Here is an 11,490-nt window from a genome sequence, read left to right as displayed (position 1 = left end):
ATAGCTCCAAGTTGGGTGTAGTAAGTGGCACTTTTTGGTATAGTAAGTGGCACTTTTTGGTATATATTTAGAGACCACGATGCATACTCATGAAGCGGCAAACTAGATCTGAGGGAAGGTAGGAGATATGAGGGATTATGGATAAGGGGAGGAGCTTGGAGCAGATGCCTGAAAAATGTTGCCAGCTCAGATCCGATATGGATCCAAATACCCACAGGTTGCAGATAAATGAAGTTAACTACTTCAGATCAAGAGTTTGCTTAACAACCAGAACAGCAGAAGACAGATAAAATGCACAGAGGGTCTAAAATGAACTTTGGCTTGTTTAGTTACAACATAGAAGTTTGTCTGCCAAGGAAAGTAGACGGGCTCAGCTGTTCCCATGCCCCTACAACAGAACAAGGTCCTGAAACATATCTGAACACAGCTTTAAATCACACACTTCTGCAAGTTGATTATGGAAGGAAAAAGTAGCTCTCTGGCACACATGGCAAAGACTGAAACAGCAGTCAAAATCCAAAGTGAATTTTATTTACTGAAAAAAAGACAAGAGCTGTAAGCAAATAGTGCTTTTGGTTTGTACTTCAAGTACATTAAGTGCTCATTTATCTCAATAACGAGCTTTATATTTAATACAGTGTTTTAGTATATCACAGTGTCCGTGAAATAAGTCACCAGTCCACACGTGGTACATCTAAGAAAGAGCAGTACTGTACTGCCAGTGCTTCACAGGACTCTCTATTCACGCTTTATTCTTTCTTGTTACCCCATTTGGCCATCTTGCTGTTCACTGGTGTTTTCATAAAACGGTCAGACTTCAAGAATGATGCAATCTTTTCTTGACTCTACAGAGATGTCATGGGGGGGGGGAGGAAAAAGAGTGGAACATTAAATTAGACTAGATGGAAAGAGTCCTGCAAAAAAAAAAAAAAAAAAAACACACACTCAAATTTATATCAGCACAAAAGTTAGAATTACTACTGCAGCAGAAACATTACTGCTCAGGGCAATACAGATTCATATTTAGCTTTTAAAATCATTACAGAAGGCCATCAAAAACAGTGTTTAAAAATCACAGTACTCAATTTGTGCAAGTGTAAATTTAACCTATTTCAGCATCACTGCTTCAGGTTACACCACTTGGTGTCATACCTGAGCCCCCCAATCATCAATTACAGCCCCTTCTATGTCTACTTGCAATCAAACAAGTACCTAAATAATAGCCCCAAAATGTTTGCTGCTGTCAAAACCATATAGTAACTCACTGCAAACAACTCCCACCATGCAGTAAATGGCTTAATCAAAAAAGGTCCAAGTAGTAGTGTTTAAAGGCAACTAGGGACAAACTGTATAAAGGAAAATATAGTGCCATGAAGTTTTACACAGTTCAGCTGCCTGTCAGAAGTACAATAGCTATTTATTTTTCTAAATCACCTCATGGAGATAAGTTGACATGAGCTTGGAAAACATTTCTTGCCCATAATGTGCCAAGATGGCACAGCTGATGAGACTACAATGCTATAGGTCCATCTTGGCAGATCACTCTACTGATCACTTGGCACCAAGGTAGTGAGAGACACTGTCGAGTAATGCTGACATCTGCATATCTCTCTCCTACATGTTGCACCATCTGTGAAAAGCACTTGCGAAAAAGAACTGAACTGCTTTTATAAAATTTAGTATTTTGTGAATTTACATGCCCTGTCCCCCCTTCCGAGATGCCAGTGTGTGTTTTTCTTGCATGCAAAGCACATAGAAATTTAAAGATTACAAATTACTCTTCAGTTTATGGCCCCAAGGAAGAGAAAGTGCACTGTATTATAACAGCACAATGTCAAATTATGAATTCTGAGCCACAATTTACATTAGTGAATGGGATGTAACAGGCTCAGGTAGCTTGCGTATCCCTAACAAAAGTCTTTCAAATGCAACAGGCAAAATGATGCAAGGGAGAGAAATTAAGTATCATGACATTTTCTTCATTTAGCCCAAAAACAACTAGCAGAGGAAGCTAGCTAGGATGTCACAGAACGGGATAAACTGAAAAGTCATGTTTTTGAGTGTGAAAGCATGGGGACCATTCTCTAGGGAATTAAACGCACAATGGGGAAAGGAACTGTTTAGGGTGATGGTGTCCTTTAAACTAAAAACAACAACAGTACAAGTGAAATGGAAAACCAATTGATGGTAATGTCATGGAAGATGTACACAATTTCAGTCAATACAAAGTAATGAACAAATTCAAATATTCTGCCTGCACCTGAAGGGACAGCAAATACTTCAGTAGGAATCTCAGCATTACATGCGACAAACAGAAAATTTACTCAAATGTGCAGCTGCAAGAAGCAGATAAAAGATGAACGACTAGGAGACCAGGTGAACTAGTAGGTTGTGCAGAGGGGAAGTTTGAGCTACTGGCCAGGATACAAGAGTGCATGCTGGGAAAGCAAACATGTATACTTACACGCATCGGGAGTGTATATGCTGAACTTGACATGCACTGTACAAGCACCCGATTTGTTAAAGGTAAAAATCTTTGCACTAATCCAGCGGGAAGTGCTTGAAATTTACAAACAAAGGAGATGTGCATGAAGTGTTTTTTTATTGAACAGAGAAAGAAAAGAAAATATGGTACAAGTGTGCATTCTAGTGAAGCAATGTACTGTGATAGGCACCTGTAATCAATGTGCTTCATGATCATGTACTGCTACAGGTTTTGAAAAAAAAAAAATTCAAAGCGGTGTCTTAACACAGCATTAGAGAAATCCTCAGCAACCTGCAGGATTGTTTTCTACAGGCAATAGGTTTCAACTCCCTACATTGTGGCACTTCTCAAAGAAAGGTTATTGATACCAGAGCTAGATAATGTTTGGCCAGAGACTAAACCCTCGAGTAGGAATGCAAGCCAGATCACACTTGGGGAAAAGGAAAACTATGTGGAACTAGATAGCTGTTCCTTGCTTAGGCAGAGGTGGAAGTGAGGAATACACTCTTGAATATTACAGGTGTGTTACAAACTTGCAGCTGTAGATGCAGACTCACTGATGCTGTTGTGACATATGGGGTTCATGCCTACATTCAGCAAGATGGCTGATCAAAGTTCTGGAACTCTCCCTTCCCCCTTCTGGCTTCAGTTAATTCATTCACACTTTGATGTCAGCAACATAAAAGCATTAGCCATTACCACCATCACAGCCTTTTCTCGTCTAGACCAGGTGCCTTTTTAAAAGCTTCAATACAAGCTCCAGTCCAACATCAAGTTCTAGGGGGAGTCAAGATGGTGTTTGGAAAGGTGTGATGTATGGAGACTATTGTACCCACCCCAAACCCAAGATGCCAAAGGGGATAATGTGTGGGAAAGAAGTCTAGCAGTGACTATACCAGAACATATGCACCTACTATGTTAAGTTCCAAACAGCTGCACTACATTCATCACAGTAACCAATTTCAGTGCTTTACAGGTCCCAGGGATTGCTCGCCCAAGAAGGTGGTGTAGAGAGCAGACCCTGAAGGATGGCCATGACAAGCTCATTATCCCCAAGTGACACCTCCAAGTACTTCTGCAGGTACATCTGCAGTTACATCCTACTAATACCCCTAGGTGTCAAATATTGCTTGCTCATATTCGCATCAATAATTCCAAAACCATGCTACATAAAAAGTAGCAAAACATTTCATCTTAAGCTTATACAATGCCAAATTAAACTTGTGTTAATAACTGCTCTCTGTTTAGTGCAGGTAGAGAGAGATATTAAATGTTTATATAATATTTATGTTGTCATGAGTTTCATGTCTCTAAATCTTTCATAAGGTAACAGAACTGCATAGCCTCATATTAAAAAGTTAACTACAGTGGTTGCTGGGATACTGCAAGTTGTTTACAAATTACAACTTGCCATGTTTACCATGAATTATAAAATTCAATCTAAGACTGAGAACTTAAAGTATATTATCACAATTAGTTTATTCTGAAGAGTTTGTCACTTACACTTCATCTCTAGAACCATGGGGATTACTGAAGAACCATTGTATGCAATGTGAAGACAGGTTCCACCCATTCGAAGTTGCACTGCAAACTTTGAGTGTCATTAGAAGGAACAAGTTGAGCATGTTTACAGAAGGTTTGGACTGATTACCAGGGAGGCAAGGTTGATGAGAATCAGAGCAAATATTTTTGAATCCTTTGTTGCGTTTGGGCTAGATAGCATTTATGAGACTAGGAATATTTGGGGTGTCATAGGTTCCACAATTGGAGTGGCAGTTGAAGTCATCCAAGAGGACAGCATTAGGCTCTATAGCGAGATGCCAATTTGTGTAGACATGCCTCGTGTCCCTAGGAGGGGACCCATATTTGCGACAATGTTTTAAACTCTTTGAAAAGGATGTAGGGGATTTCAGGGTCATTGTCCTGCATTACGATTCTGGAAGAGAAATTGTTTTACAAGAAGACAGGTATGTCAACTCCAGCTACCTTCTAATTGTGCAGAGAAAATGTTAGGTATGCCTCTTAGCAAGAAAGTTTACAACCTCAAGTCTCACATCCACTTTTGTTGGGGTTGAACATCCGGACGATAATGGAAGAGTGACTGGGAAAGAGAATTTTGTAGTCTCCAGACGTCACCTGTTAACGCCTCCAGGGGAGATCAGTCCTGCAAGACCGCAAACTGATTTCTGTACCCCCCTCCTATTGCTTCTTCTCTCTGGCATTGGGCTTGCATACATCTCTGAAATCAACACATCACCCACTTCGATTCTTTTCAGGTTAGACCTTATAAGGATGCTGGTTGTGTTTCACTGGTCTCCTAGAAGAGGGGCCATGAGGACTTAAGAACTTAATTTCAACAGCCATAAGACCTTTGCTTTTGGAATCTTCTTCCAGTTTAGCTTTAACTTGAGGCCCATACAGCAAAAAAAGTCCTAACTATTGGAAAGGGGCCCCTACAAAGAAGCCTTTAAAGGTTTGAGAAACTGGCTGGATGGACCCAGGCATAAGACTTACTCTGGTGCCTAATGCCCTAGCTGCATCATCAGATGTATTACAATTCAGCCTGAGGGGAAGGTTAGTCATAGTAAACAAAGCAGAGGTCTCAGCTGAAAGTTGATTTGTAAACTTAGTATCCTCAGCCATTTGTACTACCTTAGACATGTTGCACATTAATCCATGCTGAAAACACACAGTGAGAGAGCTATCTTGGCATCCATAAAGCAAAAATATGACCAACTTACTATTTGTAATGCTCAAACTTCCTGTATTCCTTAGTGGATGGGAAAACTGTGGGAGCTCTGAGGAGTGAACCCCATGCAGTGGCTACAGAATTGACAACTGGATTCATACAACACTCCTCATCTGTCTGTGTATGCTCACGGTGGTTAGGGTGAAGTATCTTGATACGAAGCCGCTACATTACTTTCCAGGCCTGTGTGTCCAAGACATTAGCTCCTCCACAGGAGACACCAGTCAGGATGGTGGAGGGATGGTCTTGGAAGGGCTCCTGCCCAGATCTAAAAGGAAAAGCAGGTAGACAAACCTTTATGAACAAGAACTCTTCAAAATTTGTTTCAGGGGACTCCGTCTAAAAAGCTTCCTCTTGAGTCTTAGACAGCCTCCTCAGTAATGGGGGGGGGGGGGGTTAAGAAGCTAGACCAGTCTGATTTGAGCTCAAGTTAAGGGTGAAGATGCAATCAGGGCTTTTCTGGTGAAGACCCCTTCCCTCAGGGTGGGAATACGGTTGGTGAACTCTAAAACCCATCACTGATCCCTCGTCAATAGGATTCCCTTGCAACACATAATATATATCCAAAGATCTGCTGAGGCTGGAAGTGTTAGCAAAGTTGTTGGTGGCCTCACCAGCAGTGGTATTGCACTGATGCCAAACACTTGATTTGGGGTGAACAGCAGCACTGATGTCTTCCACCCCATGATCCAGACTTTTCAGATATTTGGGATTTCAGCACCAATAGGGTCAGAATCAAAATGTACAGAGCCTTCATTCCTGTGCTCATCCACTGAGAGCAGCCGGCATTGGAACTACTGGTGTCAATAGCAGAGATAACACGAAGGAAATCAGCTGAGTTAGTGCCAGAGCCTACAAGTTACTAGGTGGCCTCAATCTAATCAGCAATAGAACTTGTAGCAATGAGAAGAAATGCAGGTCTTGGGAAGCTTCTTGTGCAAGCCGAAAAGTACAGTTGTGTACACTTACCATAAATGTAGATGTTAGAGTGTATTCACTGTTGCAGTACATTTGAGTTATCTGCCTGTAGGTAGCCCTCAGCCGGCCTGAATATCAAATTTGGATTCCTGCGTCGGATGCTGTCTCTTCTTCCATGACATCAGGTCGTCAGGGGTATAAAACATGCAGCCGACACCATTACATCAGTTTTTCTTGCCCCAGATGTCAGGTGCACCCATAACGGGAAGCAAGGTTACACCTCCAACAAAAAGCAAATACACCAGAAAGCTGAAATACACTAAAGAAAAAAAGTATAGCCAAGAGAAGTCAGGGGGCTGGAGGGAGGGTAACCAGGTCTGCAACAATGAATACACTAACATCTACATTTATGGTAAGTGTACACAACTGTACTATGTTCTTCGTGTTTCACTGTTGCAGTCATTACATGTGGGCTGACTCCCAAAGCTAAAGGGAAGAGGAAGTTAGAGAGCATTAGGACCAGCTATTAAGCCCTGCAAGACTGCAGAGGCAAAACCAGCTCTGGATTTAGAAAAAAGCATGTGGTAATGCTTGGTGAAGGTATGTACAGAGCTCCAGGTAGCAGCTTCTAGGATGTCCCTGATAGGGACACCTCTGAGAAAGGCTGTAGAGGTAGATGCAGCCCTGGTGGAATGTGATCTTATCCTCTTGTAGGGTAGGTCTTGTAGGGTAGGTTTTCCATGGTGCTTATAGCAGAAATGAATGCAATGGGCTATCCACTTAGAAATGGTTTGCTTTGAAATGGCCTTCCCCTCTGCCCCTGCAGCAAAGCCAACTAGCAGCTGTTCAGATTTTCTGAGAGGCTTAGTCCTGTCAGATTAAGTTGTCTGTGCACGTCCAAAGAGTGCAGTAATCGTTCTCCTTTGTTTTGTGGATTTGGGAAAAAAGTAGGCAAATTAATACACTGATTAAGGGCCACACTAAACACCACTTGGAGCATAAAGGATTGGTCCTGAGGGACACCCTGTCTGCATGGAAGATGAAGGGTTCCACTGCCATGAGGGCCTGTAATTCAGACACTCTTCTTGCTGAAGTGATGGCTAGAAGGAAGGCTGTTTTCCAAGAAAGGAATTTCAACTCTACCGTTGCAGCTGGCTCAAAAGGAGTAGAGTGAGCTTTTCCAATACAAAGTTAAGGTCCCAGGCTGGAGTAGGGGGCTCTCCTGGGTGGTCTTACATTTTTGGCCCCTCTGAGGAATTGCTTTAGCAGGGGGCGAGAGAAGAGTGGTAGGTTCAGTATTATAATGTGCTGAAGTGGTAGGTTCAGTATTATAATGTGCTGAAATGGCAGAGGCATAAATTTTAATTGAAGAGAAAGAAAGACCCTTGTGGAGCATCTCTTAAGTACTGACTGTGCGGCAAGCTGGGCACCATTGTGCCCGTCCCCCGAGTCATTCCAGGAACAGTATCTTTTCCACTTTTTAGCAGAGGATTTTCTAGTACTAGGCCTCCTTGCCTCCAGAATGACATCTAGCACCCGCTTACTGAGGGATGCTACTGGAGAGCTCAAGGAATTAGCCAGGCTGCAAGGTTCAGGGTTTGAAGCTGAGGGTGCAGAATCTGACCCTCCTGCTGGGACAGCAGGGAAGGGGTCTGAGGCAGGTGCAATGGTTCCAGCAGTGACCTACTGCGCAAGAGGGGGTACCAGTGCTGGCATGGCCAGTCTGGTGCAATCAATACAGTCCCTGGTTTGTCCTGTTTGATCTTTAACAGAACCTTCGAGAGGAAAGGCAGAGGGGGAAAGGCATAAACAAAGAGGCTTTCCCAGGTAAAGGACAGGGCATCCCACTTTCCAAGCTTGACTGTGGGAAGTCCTTGTGCAGAATTTGTCTGAGGGGAGGCAAACCGGTCTATCTCTGGATTCCCCCATTTGTTTCTCAAGAGGTTGAATATCTTTGGTTCCAGTTTCCACTCATGTGGGTCCATGAGATTTCTGCTTAGGTCATCTGCCAGTGAATTTAGTTTGCCTGGCAGGAATTGAGCTTGTAGTTGCACTTGGTAGTTGTGTTCCACAGAGCCATAGCTAGTCTGAAGAGAGGGTACGAGTGGCTTCCCCCCTGCTTGTTTATGTATCACACAACTGTGGTGTTGACTGTCTTTACCAATAATTGTCCTGGAAGAATGTGGTCCTTGAAGGCGGTCAGGGAATTCTGTACAGCTAACATTTTTTTTTGGCTGATATGCAGGTGCATCTGTCTCGGGTTCCATTTGCCCTGGATGCACTGCCCTGCCCAGTGAGCCCCCCATGCATAGTCTGAGGAGTCTGTTAGGGTTCGGGCGGCCGGGAGTAGAGTGAATGGGAGCCCCTTGTTGTGTTAGCAGGCTTCTGCCCACCAAAGGAACTCTGTCTTTATACAAGGAATGATAGGAATCATGGATTCCAGGTCCTGAGTATGTTGACACCACAGTCTTTTTAGATGCCACTGTAGTTTCTTCATATGCAGTCTTGCATATGGAATTAGTAGAATGCAAGAGGCCATGAACCCCAGGGCTTGCAGGATTTTCCTTGTAGATAGCTCGGCCTTTGTGGCCAGTAGTTTGAAGTAGGCTGTCAAACTTGTTCTCTGGCATGAGGTAAGCCATCTGGAAGTTGTGTTCAAGCTTGCTCCCAGGAATACAATTTGTTGGCAGGGTACTAGATGAAATTTCTTTTTGTTTATGGTGTACCCCAGCGAGGTTAGAAGTTTCTTTACAAATGCCAGATGTTTTAGTAGCATGTCCTGGCTTTCTGCCTGAATTAGACAATCGTCCAGGTATGGGTATATCTGAATATTTCTTTGCCTGCAAAATGTAATGGCTGGAGCTAGACACTTTGGCTTATCTACTGCGCCCAGGGTATTCAAAGTGCAGAGAAATGATAGTGCATGGAGCCTGCTCTGAAGCGTAGGTATTTCCTGCAAGATTCCCTTATTGGAATGTACAGGTAAGCTTCCTTTAAAGTCTAAGGTTGCCAACCAGGCATCTTTGCCTAGCATAGGAAGCAGCCGCTGAAGTGTTAGTATTTTGAATTTTGGGATTACCAAAAATGTGTTTAGAATAAAGAGGTCCAGGATAGGACGCCAGGCACTGTTTTTTTCTGGGTACCAGGAAAAGTCTTTAGTAAAAACCTTGTCCCCTTTCTTCTGCTGGGACAGGTTGAATAGCCCTGATACTTAGAGAGAGAACATGCTGTTGAGCCTCTGCCCACTGATTTGGGGGTAGGTCTGGCTAACCGTTTGGGGTTGGTAAAGTGTGGAAGTGGAATCTCTATCCTTGGAAACCTATATTCAAAACCCATTTGTCCTGGGTAATGAATTCCCAGTTTTTTGCATGCAGGGCGATCTTTTCCCCTAAGGGAGCAGGCAGTAGAAAGGGTTTGGAAGAGAGCAGGCAGTAGAAAGGGCTTGGAAGGTTTAGGGTTAAGTCATTGTGACATTTTTCCATAGGGGATATCTTACTACTAACAGCTTTGGAAGTGGGAACCCCCCACTGCTTAGACCTGTGAGCATCTTGAGACAGTAGCCTAGGTGGTCTGCTGTTCCTGGGTTTGGACTGAAGGCCTGGAAGAGAAAGGAAAGGACCAATTCTTAGAAGGCCAATGCCTACTACAATCTGGGATGCTGTAACTGCAGGGAATCTTTAACAGTTTGCATAGATTTAGCTTTTTTCTCCATCTTTTTAAGGACTTCTTCTGCTTTGTTGCCAAACAGGCGATCTTGGTTTAAGGGAGCATCCAGTAATTTATTTAGTTTTAACATGATCTGGCAAATTTTGCTCCTTAAGCCAAACATGCCTTCTAAGTACAGACCCAGTGACAGCAGCCCTGCAAGATGCTTCTAAAGAGTCAAAACCAAATTGCAAAGTATGTTTACCAACTTGTTCAGCAGAATGCATTAAATCCTGTAATTCTTTATTTTCAGCACAGTCAGGAATCATCATTTTCTTTTAGTCCCATAATATGCTGCAGATACCTTAACATATGAAACTGGCAATTTAAAGTCTCAAAACAAAAGCAAGAATTTCTTCTTCCAGACATCTCGGCTCTGGGTTTTGTGATCAAACAATTATACAAGGCTTGACTTATCAGCTTTCCTACAGCAGAGTGCACTGTTACACTTTTGCAGTTCCACATTTAACACCATTTTCTTCCATTTAAGAAAACAAGCCTGTAACTTATATTAATATTCATTCTAATCAGTATTCACTTATAGTAGTGCATTATAGCACCTTTTGGGAAAAACGTCTAACCAGACAAATTACCACACTGACAAACACCTTTAATAGTTGACCTGGTAATTAAGGATCTGGGAACATATGTAGACAGTAATCTGGCTTTTGATCAACATGTAAGAAAATCATCCAACTTATAATGGTATGGCACCCAGGTCTAAGGAAGTTATAGTACCACTCTGACTCAATGTCAAATAGTTATGCACTTGCCATAACTTGGTATCTGTGTTATCCATATTCACCATTCAGTACATATGGGTCTAGGACTGGAGCCAGCACACTTAAACAGCTTAGCTCAAGCACCTCCCCTCCCATAATACCCTCTAACCCTCAGACAGAGTTTGCCCTGGAGAAAGGAGACAGAAAAGGTCCAAAGTCCTGCCAATCCCTCAGGAAGGGGGAAGAGTAGAATCGTGCTGAATGTTGACTATGGATAACACAAACACCAAGTTATGGCAAATGCATAACTATTAAATCTGACATTATCCTATTCTCCAGTTATCACGTATGGGTCAGAGACCCAGCTGCCCAACATTCTTGGGTGACCTCACTGAAGGACATGCCAAAGAACATTGGCGCCAAAGGAAGCCCTTCTCCTAGAAACTAGGTCAAGCTTGTAATGAGAAATGTATGAGGTGAAGACAGTTGCTGCTGCACAAATGTCATCTAAGGAATGAAGAGTTACAAAGGCAGCTGATGTAGCCACTTACCTGGTAGAGTGAGGCCTAACTGTTCTAGACAAAGGAGAGCGCCCCAACTGTTCTACACAAAGGAGAACCACAAGAGGGGTATATGCAAGAAATGCACGGAGAAATCCAATGGGAAATCATTTGAGACAGCTTGGCCCTTCCTGTTGACCGAAAATGCCAAACAATTGGTCTGAGAGACGAAAGGACTTAAACTCTGTGCAAATAAAAATTAAGCTGGCGAACATCTGTGGTTTGCAAAATGTATTCCCCCCTTATTAGCATAATTAGGAAAGAACACTGGAAGTTGGATAGCCTGACTAAGGTTTACATCTGTGGTTTGCAAAATGTATTCCCCCCTTATTAGCATAATTAGGAAAGAAC

At 42.7% G+C, this 11,490-nt stretch overlaps 1 protein-coding gene across 4 annotated transcripts in view; it reads right to left on the bottom strand.

Moving 5' to 3' along the window:
• Nucleotides 1-509: 509 nt before the first annotated feature.
• Nucleotides 510-11,490, bottom strand: part of LOC122806376 (glutathione S-transferase Mu 5-like) — a 175,666-nt gene continuing 164,685 nt past the window's right edge. For all 4 annotated transcript variants that reach the window (XM_044076728.1, XM_044076730.1, XM_044076726.1 and 1 more), the window contains one exon: nt 510-845. In XM_044076728.1, coding sequence (XP_043932663.1) covers nt 750-845 — 96 coding nt within the window. In that variant the 3' untranslated portion in view covers nt 510-749. The remainder of the gene's footprint in view (nt 846-11,490) is intronic.

This window comes from Protopterus annectens, chromosome 7.part0 (genome assembly GCF_019279795.1).
Source record: "Protopterus annectens isolate FY-2018-M chromosome 7.part0, PAN1.0, whole genome shotgun sequence".
In the NCBI taxonomy this organism is placed as follows: Eukaryota; Metazoa; Chordata; order Ceratodontiformes; family Protopteridae; genus Protopterus; species Protopterus annectens.
Note: the sequence above shows the minus strand (reverse complement) of the source record. Positions and strands in the feature narration are given on the sequence as shown.